This window comes from Tasmannia lanceolata, unplaced genomic scaffold, assembly GCF_043159265.1.
Source record: "Tasmannia lanceolata isolate RefF3 unplaced genomic scaffold, GAP_Taslan_0.1 ptg000011l, whole genome shotgun sequence".
Taxonomy (NCBI): domain Eukaryota; kingdom Viridiplantae; phylum Streptophyta; class Magnoliopsida; order Canellales; family Winteraceae; genus Tasmannia; species Tasmannia lanceolata.
The window spans coordinates 21,127,096-21,148,490 of NW_027518688.1; the positions used below are offsets into that span (position 1 = coordinate 21,127,096).

Sequence of the window (21,395 nt, forward strand, 5' to 3'; positions counted from 1 at the left end):
AAATGGGATCTACATATCAAAATAATGATGTAACTGCTAATCAAAGATTCCAAGAAAATTAGGATCTTCCACACTCAGTCATCAAAAGAAATTAGCAAATAAAGGGATAATAGAGAAATTGTAACTTGAATATGCTATCATTCCAGATCGAAATCAAAATCAGCAGAAATTATATGCAACTGTAGGAAACCGTAATAGATCTTGAAAAGATTGGCATAATTCTCAACTAAAATTATGATCGTATCATTAAATGTATTATCACATGAATATCATAAACCATAAAGAGCTGAATCATACGAAATTAAAAATCTGAGATCTAACTCAAAGTCTCCACAGCTATAACAATTCCAGAGAATCTCAAAGAGAAATGATCTTCTTTCTCTTATTCACACCTTGAGCTAATGAGGAAATGTAACTAGTAAATTCAAGCTGTGAAAAAGAATCTGCCTCATTATCTATGTAAGAATACCAATACAGAGAAGAAGAAAAATTGCTCACAAGTGAAATAGTAATTACCAGAATCAAAGTGAAATGGATGCTACCAAAATATTAAAGTGAAATAAAACAAGCATATTAGATGGGCATTCATACAGTAAGATTTTCCATGGGATAAGAATCCAAATACAAACTATACAAAAGATAACCATAAAAACTGCCATTACAGCCTTGCTTTTTTTTCGAAATAGTATTGTGATATAAACCTACCTTCCAACTATAATTTCATCTTTATGATGTTTCTCAAGATATATTCACGAACAGCCTGCGAGAATTTTAATAGTAGAAGAAAATTGTTTTGGATAAAAAATCATGCATTGAAGCAGAAGGAATTAATATCAACATACATTTTGCCAAAACTGTAATGATCATAGGAATGTAAACTCGTCATTGTTTCAGCCAATGATATTTTCAACAATAAGTGTAGGACTCGATCATAATGCATGGTAAAACACCAAGAGATTGGCACTCATTATTTTCGAGAAATGCAAGGCAAAACAGTACTAATACTCAATCATGATAAAATTCATGTCATTAACTACAATAGTACCATTGCCACCTTATGAGCATCATTATAGGCAACATAAAATTTGCAGAATTGAAACAATAGCTGTGTAATGAATTATATAGATGAAGGTATAAAACAGATATTCAATTATCCAAACTGTTACATATTGCGCATCATAACAACCACCCATGCAACTCATTAATGTTCAACTAAAGCTACGAAGACAAGTTCATCTTTGTACATTCCTAGCAGTACAATACAAATGCTGATAACTAAAGTATACCTTATAATGACAACAAGTTCAACTCTATATTAATCAAAGCAAAACAGACCCTGTTATGATAAAAATCATTTTTAATATGAATAAAAACAAAGCTAATATAACTAATCAACATATCCAAACAGTGCACAAATTCCACATATATCTATTGATCCTATTGATCTATAACATATGCCCTGGACCATGAGATAAATATATGAATTTTGGAGATCATATAAAAATACACTAGGAATCAGGCTCGGGCTTGCATCCAGACAATTAAGATCTATCCCATCCGTGAAGATCAATCCAACAAAAAGAATAAAAATATCCGAATTATGAAAATAGCAAAAATAACTTTACAAGCATACATTTGAACACTCAGGTTATGAAAATAATAAAGAAATAGCTCAAGATAAAAATACCTGTGATGACAATGGAATGTGAAAAACTTCTATTGTCGATTCAATATCCTTATGAACAGAGAAGATGAATATAAACCTTGCCTTCTAATCTTCTTTTTCATGCGAATTGTACCCTGATCGCAGATCACGAATTTTGAGCTGCTCGCCAAAGCTTTTCACAGCTTCTCAAACGCAGAACAATCTGAGCTGCTAGCCACGACTTTACGAGTAGAAAATAACCAGATCCAAAGAAAACTCTTAAAAAACCTACTCGATCTGAGCCATAATACTCAGATCTGAGGCACATGAACATAGAGCTAGAATTCGCTAAGAGAGAAAAAAACAAACAAACAAATCCTACAGAAATTGCTTGGATCTGAGGATTTTCGATGAATAGAAATGCTAAACCTAAAAGGCCTTGATCTGAGATGGAATAATAGATCTACGGTTTGGATCTGGGTATTAGGGTTTAGATCCAAGTTTTGATAGTGGATGAAGGAAGAATAATAAGGTGTTTGAAGAGAAGATCTCACCGGAAATCGACCGGAATCTGACTAGATCAGACCGGAGAAGATGATCGGAGGGAAGAAGAAGAGTAAAATTTCTCTCTCTGAATTTCCAACGAAGAAATCTCAGATCTTCTTCTTAATCTCTTTTAGATCTTTCAACGGAATATGACCGGAGCCTTTAGGAGCAGACGATCGGAGAAGGCGATCGGAGGGGAGGAAAACCCAAATCCTTCTCTCTCTGCTTCTTTTCACGAGAAAATGAACAATGCCCTTTTTTTCTTTTGATTTTCTTTTTTATATCAAAATAAAAACGCTGATAATGGCACCCCCACTTGATGAGGTGCGCGGTTGCGCGAGGAAAATGATGGGCGCACGACCAAATCATGTCCCATCTGTCCCCTAATTTGCTTCTCATAGGATAAGTTCACCTCCCCTTCATGATATATTCACCCTCCTTCCGGTCCGCATTGCGCTCATTCTCTTGGCTCGTTCACTGAGCAAACGAACTCGGATCTCGACGAAATTTTACGGAGACCTAAGGGAGACCTTAAGCTACCCTAGGGTTCAATTTGGAACCCCAGCTCACTGATTTGACGAGGCTTCGCAGAAACATAGCGAACCTGGGTCCGGTCAAAATGGGGTGTCTACACCTTTCAAAACTTACTTTCATACCAAGAATGGTGTCAACCACACCAAGATCTTTCATGTCGAATTCTTGAGCCAAAGTGGTTTTCACGTCACTCACTACAGAGAGATCGGAACCAAGAATCAACATATCGTCTACATACAAACAAATAATCGCAACCTTATTCGACACAGAACGATAGTAAAGGCATTTATCTGAGTAACTGGTCTGAAAACCAAAGCTCTTTACTACCTTGTCAAATTTTTGATGCCACAATTTAGGTGCTTGTTTAAGACCATACAAAGATTTGTGTAACTTACAAACTCTGTTCTCGAAACCTTCCATGACAAACCCTTCAGGTTGGTTCATGTAGATTTCCTCTGTGAGGTCTCCATTAAGGAAAGCCGTTTTTACATCCATTTGATGCACAACATACTTCTCAATAGAAGCCAAAGCAAGAAGAATTCTTATCGTTGCCAAATGACAGACCGGTGAGTAAACATCAAAGTAGTCTATCCCACTGACTTGAGTATAGCCCTTAGCTACTAAACGTGCTTTATACCGAGCTATGGATCCGTCAGGATTAAGTTTCTTCTTCAAAATTCACTTAAAGCCCACAGTCTTAGCCCCTTTTGGCAAATCGACTAGCTGCCAAGTTTGATTTTGTAGCAGAGAGCTCATTTCATCATCAATAGCTTCTGCCCACAACAAAGAGTTCCTAGATCTCATCGCTTCCTTATAGGTTGATGGATCATTCTCTACATGGTAGGTCACAAAGTCCTCACCAAAGTTCTTGGGTAGTCTATCTCTTGTAGAAACTCTTAAAGATTCTGATGTAGAAATCAGTGTAGGACAGGTGTCAGAAGTATTCTGTTCAAACTCTACATTCGATTCTGTAACCATTTCAATATCGCCAGGTAGGTTCAAACCATGATCTCTGAGAAATTTATTCTCAAAGAATACTGCATCTCTAGATTCTATAACCAAATTGGTAGATAGATCGAAAAACCGATCAGCAGCACTATCTGCTGCACCACCTAGATAAACACAAGTGTTTGTTCTAGGTCCTACCTTAGGTCTCCTAGGGTCTTGTATTCTCACATAAGCAATACAGCCCCAAGTCTTAAGAGTGTCATATCTACAAGGATGTTTATGCCATAACTCATAAGGAGTAGTGGTCAACTTAGAGTGGTGTACTCTATTCAGGATGTGATTTGCAGTTAAAACTGCTTCTCCCCAATAGCTAGTAGGCATGCCAGCTGTCAATAACATAGAGTTTAACATTTCAGTTAACGTCCGGTTCTTACGTTCAGCTATGCCATTAGATTGAGGTGAGTAAGGAGCAGTAGTTTCAAGTATTATGCCCTAAGAGGCATAGAATTCCTTGAACTCTGTCAAAGTTTATTCTCCTCCTCGATCACTCCTAAATTGCTTAATTTTCAAGTTCAATTGATTTTCAACACGATTCTTGAAAATTTTAAATTTATCAAAAGCTTCATCTTTCGATTTTAGGAGATAAATATGACAATATCTAGAAAAATCGTCTATAAAAGTGATTAAATACTTCCGACCACCTCGAGTAGTGAAACTTTTAAAATCACAGAGGTCAGAATGTATTAACTCAAGAAGTTGTGTGCTCCTAGAAACAGAATGAAAAAGGTTTTCTAGTGATCTTGGTTTGTGCACACACTTCACATCTGTCAAATCTAATCGATGTATCTAAAGGTATATTATAAGTTTTAGCAAGTTTGACCAGTTTTCTATAGTTCACATGTCCCAATCTAGTGTGTAACAACTTAGGATCAATCAAAGTGGAACTAACCTGACTAACGATTTCATTTGCTAAACTCAGTCTATACATACCATCGATTAAGAAAGCACAGCCAAAATAATAAGAGTTAACAGTTAAAGTTACTCTTCCACCCAAAAAAGATGAACACATGCCAGCATTGTCTAAAAGACTAATAGAAATTATATTCTTTTGAATAGCAGGAACTACTTTAACATTTTTTAAAGTTAGTATTTTACCTGAAGAAAGGACCAGGTTCGCAGTTCCAGTGTGAGTCACCTTTGCCTCAGCTCCACTAGCCACTGTAACGCTCTCTCTCACGCCAACAGCATCCGTAAGTAGTTTCTTCGAGTTGCAAACATGGCAGGTGGCTCCTGTATCTAACCACTAGTCTGAAGAAGTACTGGCCTTACCATTACCTAACATGGCAATAAAACTCTTAGGCGCAGTACTGCCCACCATCATATGAGCTTCCTTTTGTGGTGTGTCAGATTTAGCCTTCTTAGGTTGTTTACACTCTGCAGCAAAATGACCCCATTTCCCACAATTGTGGCACTTGTCCTTCATTTTCTGAAAGATAGTCTTTTTGGCCTCCAACTTGGGATGGTCACTTTTAGGTGACTTGGATTTCCGAGGAAATTTCTTGGGATATGTTACCGCGTTAGCAGCAGACTGTTGCTGTCTAACCATCTCCAAGTTATTCCTAGCTCGATTCTCATCTTCGATTCGAATGAATCGTTTGAGATCATCTAGTCCCACTTGCACCTTTTTCCGATACATCTCGGTTTTGAAAGAATGCCATGCAGATGGTAATTTATATATAATTGCACCCACAAGAAACGAATCACAGACAGCTATTTTTTCATTATTCAACTTAGATCTCAAATTCTCTAGATCAGTAACTTGAGGAGTGATTTCCTTGTCTTCTTGAAACTTGAAATCCATGAATTTGTCCACCAGATGGGTCTTGGACAATTCCTCCTCCTTCTTGAATTGAGCATCTAAGTTGTCCCATATTGCTTTAGCAGTATTAAATTTACTATAGGTTTCTGCAAGACGATATGAAAGACAATTCAATAGGTAGTCTTTGCAGAAATCTTCATCCCTAAGCTATTGAGATTCATCAACGTCTTCATCCGTCTCAGCAAAGGTACTCAAAACAGTGTAGAAACAGTTCATATATTTTAGACTGAATTGAGTCTTTCGCTTCCATGAGGTAAACTCAGATCCACCAAAGGAGTGAAGTTTGACCATCTCAAAAGGCATAGAGATCTTTTCCATTTTAGAATTGAGAAGAAATAAAAGTTGGAAAGAGTGCACCTTATTGGCGAAAAATTCAACCCAAGGATGTCGCTTTGCAAGCCACTTTATTGTTAAACCAACAACAATCAGCAGGAAGTATTTTGTCACCAAGAGGATTCGGCTAACAATAGTCCAACCAAGACTCGGCCACAAAGGAGTTCGCCCAAAACAATTTCGGAGGAGTGAGATCCACGGCCAAATAACAGGTTTCGAGAGAGAGAAACCTCCAACTTGGAAGGGGTTTGGATCGGATTATTCTTGATGCACAAGAATAAACATAATCTGCTCCTGAAGGAGAAATTTGGTTTCACAAGTGATGAACGAGAAAAATTTCGTCTTACACAGATTTGAATATATATCTGTTGAGAGTTCTACCCACGAGTCGGGTCTAATGGTAGAGTCACAAAGTTGAAACCCAAAACGAGTTCTGAAGTGAAGAAAATAGAAACCCAAGAAACAGAGTCGTTTTGAAGAAGAAACCCACGATTTGAGGGTTTGATCAAGAGGCAGAGGGTTTGATCGAGAAACCCAAAAATCGATCCACTCCCAACAACGTCTGTGGGAGATGAAACCCCACTTCAAATAGCGATGGGAGAGAGAGTCTCACATCCCCATGAGATGCAGACAAAAGCCAAACCCACAACCAAATCTGTTTTCTTTTTAATCAACCTCCCCTCCTTTTCTTTTAAAGGCAACCCAGATTTTTGTCTCTAGCCTTCACGTTCTTGCAGGTTGCTGATGGAGAGAACAACTACCGTGAAGAGGAAAAGGAATGGAATCCCACGCACAAAGGAATTTCAGAGGTATTCTTCTGGTGGTAGTCTCCCCTCCTTCTCAAACAAATCTCATGCCTTGAGAAGAAGCCCTGCTTCCCTTGTAGCTGAAGAGAGAGGGAGAAACCCACGCCCAAAACGATTTCCTGTGTTGGTTTCTTTTTAAGAAATCCTTTGTGGGAGATGGGTTTCACCGACCGGCAAATAAGAATCCGTGAGATGGGTTTCACCGGCGGTAGAGCAGATTCCGTGAGAAACCCTCTGTTTGAGATGGGTTTCACCGACCGGCAAAGAAGATGCCGTGAGATGGGTTTCACCGGCGATGGTCAATCTCAAGAGGAGCCGACGTAGAAGAAAAAATTAGGTTTTTTTGTGATGCTTTTAGATTGTTAGTGTATTAGGGTTTAAGCAAGGATGCTTAAAGCATTACACCCAAGGTATCTAGTTTGGAATACCAAGTTGGTTGCCTCCAGCCCCTATATATAGAGATACACTAGGGTTATGAGAGGTTAATGGGCTCCAGCCCAAATGGGCCCACTACACCTGGTCCATTACCTATTGGGCTTATATTAGAACATACATGGGTTATATTATATATACCCAACAAATTCTTGGACAAGGAAGGAGAAAAGACACAAACAACATGGATTTGAGGGTGGCTCCGAAGCATAAGGTAGGACACAACAGGGATTTGCATGGTGGTTTCAGAGAAGGGTTGTATAGATTATGTTCTGAAAAACAAAGGAAATAATTTTTTTACCAAAGCAAGGATGTTTTACCATGGCCCGGCAGACAGAAAGATTGGCCATCCGCCGGAAAACGAATCTATCGTGTTGAGATCAGGGCAAGATCTGTGGCTCTGATACCATAAAAGATTTATGAAAATGGGGAGAAAACCCAATACAATTTTGGTGCCTTTCGCATATATTTATAAAGGGCTTTACAAGTAGTTACCCAGGAAAACAAGTGCTTAACCAACTATAACTACATGTGTTTGAATTTCAAAGTAGGTAACTAAATAACTTCCTAACCTACCACTACCATGATCTGACGGTCAGATCTTTCAAGATCTGATTCAATAAATTCTAACACTTTTTCTTTAATTCCAGTTCTACTCCTCTTCTGATTTCGTTCCCAAGTTTTGGTCTCATGGTCTTCTTATTCCTATTTTCAATCTTTTATCTCTAATTCTCTTCCTCTCGAAAATCCAAAGAACATGATTCATGTGCTCTGCCCCTGTTGAAATTGATTTAGGACATTTGTTTTTGGGAAATTTGGAGAGCACAGTTCATATTTGGATTGTAGTTAAGTCTGGACTTCCACATTTTGCACATTAGTAGTCTAATTCTGTTTGTTTTTCTTCTTTGACCCTGTATAAGAAATGATATTAGCATAACCTTGTTTTGTTGGGTATACTAGATCAACCTTTCTTTTCACCCAAATTGATCCCATTCCTTGTTATATAGACCATATAAAACAAATTTGAGCAATCAGTTGGAGATTGGAATCAACGATGTGATCACTAAAACACAGTGGTGCCTACAAGAGGTCTTGGGCCATCGATATAGGCGCCATTATGTTCTGTTGATTATACAAATCCAACCGCCCTCCTTTGTTGTTTGATTAACCACAACCATATTTCAATAGTTGCACGGCTCTAACTTGTCTTTTCTTTTTATTGGCTATTGATCGAGCCCCTTTGTGGGAACTGTATTAACTTCTTTGGAAGCCGTTTAAGTATTAGAAGTGAAATTAGAGCCGTGTATATCATCAAACATTGTAGTGTTGGTATCATTTCCTCGTCTTTAGTGGCCCCTTAATTAGTCTACTCTTTTTCATGTTTCTAGTTGTTGTTCTCCTAATACCCTCTCCCTTGAATATTTTCTTTTTTCATAATTGGCTCATTTTGGTTTTCCACACTCTCCCTCCGATTTGGTGATTCTGTTTGCATATGATTCGTTGGAGACATGAATTAGGGTTATGTAACGTTAATGTTGGTGCAACGGTAAGGTCGCTCCATTGTGACCTGATGGTCACGGATTCGAGTCACGGAAACAGCCTCTAGGGTAAGGCTGCGTACATCTAGCCCTCCCCAGACTCCGCAATGGCGGGAGCCTCGTGCACTGGCTGCCCAACGTTGGAGATCCATTACCGTCCCTTGCCTCCCTGCTATCTTGATGTATTTCAAAGCTAGTTATGTATATAAGGGGGAGACGAAAGACAGTTATGTGTATAAGGGGGAGACGGCGGACTCTAGTGCTTGAGCGAGGGCTGCATAATGCTAATATCAACCCTCCCTTTAGTGTGTGCTTGTTTGTTTGGTTGCGTTAGAACCTTAACAAAGTTTCTATTGTTTTGTGATGCATGTGTTTGCACATCCCTGAGCCATCATGGCTAGAGGAGGATGGGAATAAGGCTTCCTCTTTATTGATTCTAATCCCCTAGGATTCAAAGGAGAAATCCCCTAGGATTTCGTGGATCTCTTTGGGAAGTGAGAGGCAAGCCCTATTAATACTCTTCTTATGCCTATCTCAGCATTGATTTGATGGCAGATGGGCCCACCTTGGTCAAACCTCCTTCATTGGTGGCTTGTTGGTGTGTTGATTGCTTGATCTTAGATAGTGAAACGATTCAAAGGGGAATTCGCTAAAGTGGGTCCACTTGATAGCATAGATTGATTACTTGGGAAGTTGGGATTTTTGTTTCCATTTTATCTTTTTTCGCCCTAAATGTTCTAAAACTAATGAATTTGCATAGGGATAGAAGTCCTCGGCGAGTGGGGTGCCTAACACCTTCTCCGCTCGTAACCAAGCACAGAACTGTTTTTGTGGGGACGTCGACCTGCCTTTAGCACAGCGTGTCATATGGGGTCCTAGGCCCTTCAAAATAGGTGGTGACTCTTTTCCTTCATTCCGCATTGGATTTCCAATCTGTGGGAGGGAAATAACTTATATACGACTCGGTTTTCAGTTACTTGACCCTATCCCTTCCGTCCCATTGTTTAGATTGCGAGAGTGACGACACTAATAGCCAGAGGGAGATCCCTCTGTGGAGACTAAGGCCACAACAGGCAGCGGTGAGTAGTATGGGGCCCTCATGCACGGTCCCTACCAACAACTAAAATGCCCCACTGAGCTACGAGCCCGGGTCCCACACCGACGGCCTCCAGAATCTCACTGGAGAAGGCATGAGAGAAGAGAGGAGGGGATCTGCGGGATTTGGTGCTTTTATACAGATATATAAATGATAAATTTGCCCCTTTTCTTTACTTGGGAAAGCCAGCTCCTCCAGTGTACGTGGCAATCAGGCTCGCTAGAGCTGGCTGTCCCAAGTAAAAATAATGGAACGGATAAATTAAATGGAGTGAGAAAGAGCCCCTAGCTATGGAGAAAATACTAAAATACCCCTCACAACATATAGGTTTATTCGATGTACTCATGGACGAATCAGGGTACTAAAGTCATTTCGAGTTATCCCTGGTTTTTTGAGATGACCATCTAGTGAAATCACTGAAATGTAACTTTTTGCCCTTCAAACGGTTAAGATCATCCCATCTCTTCATTCTTTCTACATCTTTTTATTTATATTCGGCCCACCTCTTCATTTAGTGGGCCTGTCCTTTCTACTCTGACTACTTTGTGTTGACTTCTCTTCCCCTCTCAACCTCTAGTTCAAAGATCTACGGTTGCAGTGCTGACGTGTGTCCCACGCCACCCAATCTTAGCTTTGACTAGAAATGGCTTGGCTAGAGACGTTGGTATTTCATCAAATGATCCCTGGCCCTTGATGAGGGATGATAAATGGCAAGCTGTGTTTTTTGGGTTTTGCCATGGAAAAAGTAAGATTTCTTTATTTTAAAATTTCTTGATTGGCTGTTATTATCTTGTTGGGAATTGTTACTCTATAAGTTGAGGAGAGGAGTGCTAATATCAAAACAAGAGAGTGTGGATAATAATAATTGATAGACAAGGCAAACGCGTGGACCGTGCCGTGTTTCACCCAACCCTACGGTCCGGGTGGTACGGGCCGGGTCACAAATGACCCAGAATCTTACGGGTCACTATTTTGTGAAACCAGAGCCCGCCCGTATGGGCCGGGTGGACCTACAGGTCACCTAGTTGTTTTTATTCTCACACTATAGGATGATCCAAGCCCTCCATGTATGTAGGAATTGAATATCATTATTTATGGAAATCTCTATAGATTGGAGGGCTAGGATCATCCTATGGAAATGTTTTTTGGGTCACAACCTATTTACATTGTGTTACATCACATGGACGGTTTAGATCATCCTATGATGTGGTCCGTATAATACTTTCTGAAAAATAGGGGCCTATAAGGCTTACACCGTATAAAATCTCCATCATTTGGGTTTTTACGTCCACCCACAGGCACCTTTGGGTTTACCCAGCCCGGCCAGTTTTGATGGGACACGTACAGGCTGGGTCAAATTAAAACGGGTCACTGACCCAGATCTGTAAATTGCAGGCAGGCTGGTTGGACCTGTGGGTCCGGGTCACTTTTTGCCAAGTCTAGTAATTGATGTGATTGATCTATTCGAAACACTCTGGCCCACCACAATTTAATGATCCTATCCACGCACAAAATAGATGACTCAATTCTGTGGACAATGGGCAATCACAAAATGAAATAATCCATGGATAGTCTTAAACTAGTTTAAGGAAAGCATCCTCCCTACAAAACGATATTATCTTTGCATTTATGTAGGAGTGAATATTCTCTTAAATTACTCTTTTTAAGAGGGAACGTTGATAATGGTGCTTCTTCTGATCCCTAACTCCCCTGCCTTGATTGGTTAATTGCCTGACCTCCCAACATACAAGATGAAATTTTCGCTTCTCCTCCTACCCTCCCCAAAGGAATCTTCTTTATAGTTTCTCTATTAGGTTGATCATACTCATCGGGCATTTGAATACCGATAGTTGATATGTTGCAAATTTGCAAATATTACCTTGATCAAAGTTATTCTACCTCCGAAAGACACCAGATTTCGCTTACAAGCATCCAACCTCCATTCTGTTAACGGAAAGCACAGCTCACTATGGTGTTGCATTGCACTATGAATGGGGAGATTGCACTATTAACGGAAAGCCGGCTCCCATGACGGAAAGCACAATCACATTACAGCATCCCCTGTATATTGTTTCCTTGTATAGTTTGATTTGCCCATTAGGCGCATGCCAGACTTTCTCAAAATCTGGCAATGCTAGAACTGGAGCTGTAGACATCTTCTCTTTGATAAGCCGAAAGCTATCATCAGCTGCAGATGTCTAAGTGAAGCGTTGTTTTGTCTTCATAGAGTCGGTGATAGGTGCTATAAGACTGCTGAAATCACGAATGAAACGCTATAAAAAGAAGCAAGTCCATGAAAACTACGGACCTCGTGAAGTGAACGCGGCACTGGCCACTCTAAAATGGCTTTCACCTTGTCTTGATCAGCCTTCACACCTGCATCTGAAATGATAAAACCAAGAAAGAGCACTTGATTAGTAATAAAAGTGCACTTCTTAAGGTTTAGGTACAACTTATCTCGTCGCAAAGTCTCCAGCACTTCATGCAAGTGTTGCATGTGGGAGTCCGTTGAGGGACTATAAATCAAGATGTCGTCAAAGTAGACAACGATAAACCGTCCAATAAAAGGACGCAACACTTGGTTCATAAACCTCATAAAGGTGCTAGGCGCATTCGACAACCCGAACGGCATCACCAACCATTCATAAAGGCTCTCACGTATCTTGAAAGCAGTTTTCCATTCATCTCCAGGGCGAACCCGAATCTGGTGATATCCACTCCTTAAGTCCAACTTGGAAAGGACCTTTGCACCCGCGATTTGATCAATCATGTCATCAAGTCGAGGAATCAGATACCGGTATTTCACCGTTATCTTATTAATGGCACGACTGTCAATACACATGCGCCAAGACCCATCCTTCTTTGGTGTGAGCAAAGCCGGCACGGCACAAGGACTCATACTTTCTCGAATTAGTCCCTTGCTCATGGCCTCCATTACTTGCCGATGTAACTCTTGGTGTTCTTGTGGGCTCATACAGTATGCAGGTCGGTTCGGTAAGCTTGCACCTGGAACTAGGCCAATCTGGTGTTGTATGTCACACGTGGGAGGTAGGCCTGATGGAAGCTCTTCTGGCATAATATCAGCAAACTCGGTCAAGAGGGGCTTTACCACATCAGGTGGTGGTTGGGGTGAGGAACCATTTTTATCGATCAATGCATACACCACTCCACTCTCCTCTACTTCCTCCATGAGTTTGTTTATATATAGCAAGTTACTAGCCTCCCCCATCGCGGGTTTGGTCGAGCTACCATCTCTCATGGGAGCGAGAGTGATTTTTACATTGTCCTTAATAAATGTGTATGTATTTTTTCTCCCATCGTGATTAACACTACGATCAAATTGCCACGGTCTACGCAATAAAAGATGACAAGCATTCATGGCAACTATATCACACCAAACATTATCGAAATAACGTTTTCCATCTGAAAAAGTGACCAAACAATGAGTCGACACGGTTACCTCGTTTTCTTTCTTAAACCAAGAAAGCTTGTAGGGCCTGGGGTGCTGTTCCGGCTTGAGATTCAACTTTGTTACCGCCTCGTGTGAGATGATGTTCTCACTGCTGCCTCCGTCAATAATTAACTTGCACACCTTTCCGCCGATTGTACAAGTTGTATAGAATAAGTTACTACGTAGCCAATCTTCATCCACATCTTGCTTGGGCCCCAAAAGGGTCTTTCGAATCATCAAGGCCTCTCCCGTATCTCCATAGACAAGCTCATCTCCATCAACCTCATCTTCTTCCTCATCATAAGTAGCATCGCCAATGCCATCGACTTCGGCATCTCCAACATCCTCAATCATCAATTGTTTGGCTTTGGAGCGACATTTCGATGCATGGTGGCCTGGCTCATTGCATCGAAAACAACGACCCAATTTAGTCGTTTGACCACGATTGCTTGGGCCAAAATTGTTCCACTTACTTCCAGAATCGGTTGTAGCGCCTTGGGAGGGGCGTGAAGCTTGTTGTCCGCTTTCACCATTTGTTGGCCGAGTTGTGGATTGAACGGAATCATTTCTTGGGGCTAGCCATGGCTTACCGTCCCACGATCCCCCAACCCTGGTTCCTCTCCTGCATAATTGTTTTTTTGCTGCAATAGCTCGCGGATATGCTTCCTCCACCGTCCAAAGTGAATGGAGGGCAAGTAAGTCTTGAATGTTTTGCCGCAAGCCTCCAATGTAGCGTGAGGCTTGTTGTTCTTCAGTCTCCATCAAATCAGCCCTAGTGATGAGTTGATAGAACTCATTTGTATATTCCACAACAGAAAGGCTCCCTTGTTTCAAATTTCGAAGGCTATCGTAGACCGTTTGCATGTAGTTGAAGGGGAGGAATGTCTTCTTCATCTTCTCCCACTTGACAATTTTGGGCTTTCCTCGCCGTTCGCGATTCACTTTGAGTTGTTCCCACCAGGAAGATGCTCGGCCACACAATTTGATTGCGACTAGTTTCACCTTTCGATCTTCAGGAACATCTTTTAAATCAAAGATCCGCTCCACGGTTTGCAACCAATCGATGAAATCTTCAGGTTGAACGCCACCATAGAATTCAGGCATTTCAATCTTGAAACCCATCTCCCATCGGCGATAATCATATTGTGACTGTGACCCTCTGTGCGGAACTCGGTCATGAAGTGGATTCTCGAAGACACCCTCGGACCCAGAGGCATCGTCCTCTTGGATGCGGGCTTCGAGTAGCATAATCCTTTGCGTCAAATCTTCTACTTGCCGTCGAAGTTGATCGTTCGCCATAGTTAGATTAGGTTGAGATCCTGAAGGGGTGGGGATCTCCTCCAATCGTCGTGTACGGCGCTTCGGTGGCATCCTTAGCTATCATCAGAATGATAATGGGCATCCAAAAGCAAGGCATGTGCCTAATGGGCAAATCAAACTATACAAGGAAATAATATACAGGGGATGCTGTAATGTGATTGTGCTTTCCGTCATGGGAGCTGGCTTTCCATTAATAGTGCAATCTCCCCATTAATAGTGCAATGCAACACCATAGTGAGCTGTGCTTTCCGTTAACACCCCCCTTCAAACTTACGATGCTTTGGAAAGCATTTGTAGTTTGGAAAGAAGAAAACGGAAACGAGAGGAGGAATGAGTTTTGGTAAATAGATCCACAATTTGTTGTTCAGAGGGTGTAAAGAATAAGGAAATTGTCTTCCGCAGCACATGATCACGTATAAAATGACAGTCAATTTCAATGTGCTTGGTGCGTTCATGGAAGACATCATTGTGAGCTATTTGAATAGCACTTTTATTATCACAATAGAGAGGAGTAGGATGAGAAAGAAAAACACCCATATCACCGAGTAGCCAGCGCAACCAAATGATTTCTGTAGTAGAATGAGGAAGAGCACGATATTCAGCTTCTGCACTGGAACGAGAAACAACTGTTTGTTTCTTGCTTTTCCAACAGAGAAGGGAATCTCCAAGAAAAACACAGAACCCAGTTGTGGAACGACGATCAGCAACATCACCACCCCAGTCAGCATCAAAGTACGCACGAAGACTGAGTGGTGACTTAGAAGAATAAAGTACCCCTTGAAATAATTTTCCCTTGAGGTATCGTAAGATCCGAAGAACAACAGCGAAATGGACTGAACGAGGTTCTGTCATAAACTGACTAACAATGTGAACGGCATGACTGATATTGGGCCTAGTAATCGTAAGATAGTTAAGACTTCCGACCAGTTGGCGATATATAGGGTAGGATTGGAAAGAACATTGCCATCAGAGGGTCGAAACTTTACATTTAGCTCAAGAGGGGTATCAACTATCTTAGCATCAGTAAGGCCGGCCCGACTAATAATATCAGATGCATACTTCACTTGAGAGAGAAAATATCCAGTGGATGTAGAATCAACTTCTATCCCAAGAAAGTATCGAAGAAGACCAAGATCTTTCATCTCAAAGCATTTGTGCAGATGAAGCTTAGTATCATTAATGCCAGGTAAATCATCTCCTGTGATAACCATATCATCAACATATAAAAGTAGGATAACAATACCGCGAGCTGATCTTCGAACGAAAATAGCAGAATCATAAGCACTCTGAGAGAAACCATATCGAAGAATGGCAGTGCGAAATTTCTTAAACCAAGAGCGGGGAGCTTGTTTGAGGCCATATAAAGCACGCCGAAGTTTGCAAACTTGTTGAGGCTTGTGTGATAGACCAGGAGGAGGATGCATGTATACTTCTTCATGAAGATCCCCATTGAGGAATGCATTTTTAACATCCATTTGATGCAATGACCAATGTCGAATAGAGGCAACAACAATAAGAGTTCGCACAGTAGTCATACTAGCAACAGGAGCAAATGTTTCCTCATAGTCGATCCCATACTCTTGGGTGTATCCTTTAGCAACAAGACGAGCTTTATACCGTTCAATAGACCCATCCGATTTGGTTTTGATCTTATAGATCCATTTGCATCCAACAACAGATTTTCCAGGGGGGGAGATCGACAAGATCCCAAGTATTGGTCTTCTGTAGTGCTTTGAGTTCTTCTGACATAGCCAGCTGCCATTGTGGGTCAGAAGCCGATTGAGGCTCATGAAGAGATAAAATAGTGGACAAAAAACAATGATAATCTCTAAGCTTGGCAGGTAGATGATGGTCACGTTGTGGATGGCTACGAGTAGGAGCAATGAGTGATGGATCACTTGTAGGGGAAGTGTTGTTGGTGTCAGGCACAATGTAATCAGCAACGGGACCTTGTGAAATGACAGCTGGCAGTGGGCTAACAGAGATGTTAGAATCATCAGTAGAGGTAGAATTAGAAGAAATATCAGAAGGGGGATCAGAAAAGGGATCCACAAGTTGAAGAGGCTCTGAGGAGAGAGTAGAGGAGATGGAATAGAAAGGTATTTTCTCCCAAAAGATGACATGATGAGAAATACGCAATCTTTTTGCTTCAGGGTCATAACACCGATATCTTTTTTGTTGAACACCATACCCTAAGAACACACAAATAGCACTCCTTTTACTCAACTTATGTCGTTCTTGTGTGGGTAGAAGTACAAAGCAAGTGGACCCAAACACTCGAAGTTCAGAGTAATCTCGAAGTTCATAGTAGCGAATTCAATATAAACACGTAAAAACTCAGAACGAGATTGCAACAGATAAAGCCAAGTATACCTAGAATAATCATCAACAAAAATAACATAGTATTGGAAACCTCCCATAGAAGAAACATTATGATGCAGCCCACACCCATGAGGTTGACAAGTTTGAAGCCCAGATGAACCATCCTAAGCAAGTCAGAAGGTCAGCCCGCATCCAAGCCCAACACAAGGCCCATGTCCAACTTGAATCCATTAAGCATAAAGACCACCATGGACACGCTGATCGAGTTGGAGTCCCGCATTAATGAGTCTGACCACTTTTTGGAGTCCATTTTTAGACCTCTAGATGGACGAATTAGAGAAAATGCTTAACTAGGAAGTTGTAGGTCTTTGGATTATCTTTCCAACAGATATTCATGGTCCTAAGTTGGCTAAGTGATTGAAGAGTTATGGCTATTTTGGTAGACCGTGTTTGCTAGCTTTGACTAGTTAATGTGTTTAGAGTTCCTAAACTATTAATGATGTATGTGAGTCCCTAAACTAGTTAGTGGATTAGTTTGAACGAATTTTCTCATGTATTTCTCTATTTAAAGAGTATCAAACATATGTAATGGAGTTAGATGAATATTTGAATGAAAATTTGCTTAGTGCATTTTCCCTTGAACCTTGAAGAGTTCTTCCTTGAAACCTAGAAGAGTTTCACTCCTTCCTTGAAGAGTAGGAGCTTTCCCATATTGTTTGCATCCTTGAAGAGTTGCAACCATCAATCTAGAAGAATTGATGTCACCTATCTTCCTTGACAACCTAGAAGAGTAGCCATTGAAGTTATCTTTCTTTATTTTGCCCCGCTCTATTTTCAGAAACCTGTCCATTCGCATTCATCCACTTCCATCACCATTTCAAGCCCTTTCCAGTATTTTTCTGAGCAAACTTTTGTCAGCAACTTTGTAGATCTTTCAGTCCTTAAAATTTTGGCTTTTGAATCAAGTCAGTCTGACCTATATCGAGGGAGATACGCTCATTTTACCGAACTTGCGCAAATTTGTTTTTCTTGAATCCGAATTCTTGAGCATTTGAGTGTGTGTCTGTCACTCTCCCGATCCTTAGTCCAAGAAGCCTAGGAGAGGCTTGCATCATTTTAGTATCAGAGTTTTGGAGGAGAGGACAATGCCTCCAAGACAAGCCCGACGTCGAGGTGGTAGAACAATCCCCTTGGATGAAGTACACACACTTGCTGAAAACTTGCAGCAGCATATGCAACAACAAATCAATGATTTGACTCGAGAAGTTGAACGTCTTCTTGCTGAAGCAAACAATCCTCCACCCCATTCCAGATCCGGAAGAGCCAATGGTGATTCTTCTTCTTCAGAAAGTGTTCAATCTTTGCGACAAGGTAGGCGCCCTCAACCCCACACACAAGGTGTTCGAGAACCGGATTGGGAAAAGGAAATCACGAGAAACATTCTAGAATTTCTAGGAACTGATTCCCCTGATGAAATCATTGATTGGTTAACACTTGTGAATGAAGTTTTTGATCATAGAAATGTCCCGGAAGAGCGTCGTGTTGGCATCATTGCCATGCGATTCCGAGGCAAGGCCATAGCTTGGTGGAGACGTGAGAAGCAAACTCGCCACTCCGCCGGTAAAGATCCTATCACTCGATGGAGAAAGATGGAGGACAAGATCCGCAAGTACTTCCTTCCCAAAAGTTATAAGAGGGATTTGTACCAACGGTACCAAAATTTGAGGTAAGGTACGCGATCGGTGGAACAATACGCCAATGAATTCAATGAGTTTGTAATTCGCAACAATATTCAAGATCCGGAGGAGATGCTCGTGAACAAGTATTTGGGAGGCCTTCAACTTCATATCCAAGACACCCTTGATGTTCTTGACATCTGGGATTTGGGAGATGCACACCAAAGAGCTCTCAAGGTGGAGCGTTCGCGCTCTCGAAAGCAACAATCCACATCCTTCACAAATCGAGCAGTTCAAGGTGCGGTTAGCACCAACAAAGCCGGAAACACAAGTGCACACACCAATAGCATCAACAAAGCCTCTGCCCCACCCAAGGGTTCTAATCAACCCACTCCTACCTGTCAAAGCTCTACAACCGGTATGCGTTGTTATTCATGTGGTGAGATAGGACATCGTGCTAGCAATTGTCGGAAGCGACAAGCGGGTAAAGCATTACTTGTGAAAAATGAATCTGATGATCCGGGCGAGGAAGACAGTGATATTGACCCAAAGGATGATGAGAGTAACTTGGAGGATGAGCATGTGCTTAATGCCGATACCGGTGAGTTCCTTATGATGCGAACAAATTTTCTAACTCCAAAACAAGAAGCTGAAAATCGTTGGTTGCGCAATAATATTTTCCACTCGGCATGCACCGTTTCTGGAAAGGTATGTCGATTAATCATTGATTCCGGATGTTGTGAAAATGTAATTTCTGAGGCGGCGGCAAGCAAGCTGAAATTGGAGTTGAAAGAACATCCAACCCCTTACAAGATGTCTTGGTTAAAGCGAGGTATGGAGGTAACCGTTTCCAAACGTTATCTTGTCAATCTTTCTATTGCTTCCATCTTCTTTGACAAGATATGGTGTGATGTTATACCTATGGATTGTAGTCATATCATCCTTGGCCGTCCATGGCAATTTGATAAGAAAACAATCCATGATGGGTATCGCAACACTTACTCTTTTGATTATGGAGGAAAGAAGATTACTTTAGCACCTAGTAAAGAGCCAATTCAAACTCCTTTGGTTGAAAACTCCCCATCCTCTAATTTTCTTGTGATGAAAGATGTAAAGGGGTTAGTGTTATATACATCTTACTTAACAAGTCCGATATTGGAGATGTGGTTGCACCAATCATTCCGAACCTAGTCAAGCCTCTTTTGGAAGAATTTAAAGATATATTTCCATTAGACCTTCCCTATGGCCTTCCCCCCATGAGAGACATTCAGCACCAAATTGACTTGCTGCCCGGTGCATCTTTACCCAACCTAGCTCACTATCAGATGAGTCCAGTGGAGCATGAAGAACTACAACGGCAAATCATGGAACTATTGAACAAAGGTTTCATAAGGGAAAGCCTCAGCCCATGTGCCGTTCCAGCCCCTTTGGTGCCGAAGAAAAATGGCACTTGGAGAATGTGTGTTGATAGTAGAGCCATCAACAAAATCACCATCAAATACCGCTTTCTGATCCCTCGTCTTGATGATCTCTTGGACCAACTTTCTGGTGCCACCATCTTCTCAAAGTTAGACTTAAAGAGTGGATATCATCAAATCCGAATCAAGCCCGGAGATGAATGGAAAACGGCGTTCAAGACCAAAGATGGACTATTTGAGTGGTTAGTCATGCCATTTGGATTGTCTAATGCACCTTCCACCTTCATGAGGTTCATGACACAGGTTCTAAAGCCGTATCTTGGACGTTTTGTGGTTGTTTATTTTGATGATATTTTAATTTTTAGTAAGACTACTAATGAGCACTTGCAGCACCTTCAAGATGTGTTACGCTTGCTAAGGCAAGCACGCTTATTTATAGCTCCTGAAAAGTGTTACTTCATGGTGCCACAAATCCTATTCCTTGGATTTAACATTTCAAGAGAAGGGATTTCAGTTAATGATGCCAAGATCAAGGTGATCCAAGAATGGCCAACCCCAATAAACGTGCATGAAGTTCGAAGTTTCCATGGCCTAGCTTCCTTCTACCGACGATTCATTGCACACTTCAGTTCTATTGCTGCCCCACTCACTTCTTGTATGAAGAAATGTGTTTTTGAGTGGACCATTGAAGCCCAAAGAAGCTTTGAACAACTCAAGGAAAAGTTATGTACAGCCCTATAGCACCCCATTTTGACCGAACCCTTTCATGTTCTGTTTTAAATAATTGCCCTAATAAACTAGTGTTCTAAGGTCCCAAATTGTGCCCTAGGTTAGCTTAGGGTCCCACCAGGGTCCCTGTAAAATTTTGTCAAGATCCGTGCGCGTTTGCCTAGTAAACAAGCTAAGACAATGTCGTGGGGCAAGTTCAAAAGGGTGGCGATTTAGCCAGAAAAGGGGTTGTGCTGGAATTTGGAAAACCAGTTCAAATTTGCCATTTTGGGCTGTCCAGGAGGATATGTGGGTACACAAATTAGTGTATTACATAATCGAGGGGTGCATTATCCAGGAGCTGGGCAATTCTGTAAATAAGAAAGATTCCTTTCTTCTTTTTCAAGTAATCATTAGACCCTAATCTAGCTTAAGGGAGGTTAATGGTTAGGATTAGTTGGGAGAGCATCTTAGGAAGCTTCCAATGAAGCTTCCTAGGAGGTTAAAAAGCCTTAAATCCCCACCATTAAACATAAAGGGGATTTGGAGGGTTGAGATCAAGTTTTGAAAAGATATTTTCTCAAAAATATTTCCCCATGTTTTCTGCTGGGGACCACCCCCTCCTAGAATAAAAGGATGTTTGTAAATGGATTAGGGAGGGCTGTCCAGAGCAAAGGAGGGGGGCAACTATATCTTATTTTCGCTTAGGACTTGTCTTAACCGAGACACCCCCTCTGTGTTAA

At 41.2% G+C, this 21,395-nt stretch overlaps 1 protein-coding gene across 1 annotated transcript; it reads right to left on the reverse strand.

Annotated features, from left to right (window-relative positions):
- Positions 1 to 11,999: 11,999 nt before the first annotated feature.
- On the reverse strand, positions 12,000 to 14,507 carry LOC143886018 (uncharacterized). The gene has a single exon (XM_077390021.1). The coding sequence runs from the start codon at positions 14,505 to 14,507 to the stop codon at positions 12,000 to 12,002; it is 2,508 nt and encodes an 835-aa protein (XP_077246136.1).
- Between the last annotated feature and the right edge of the window lie 6,888 nt (positions 14,508 to 21,395).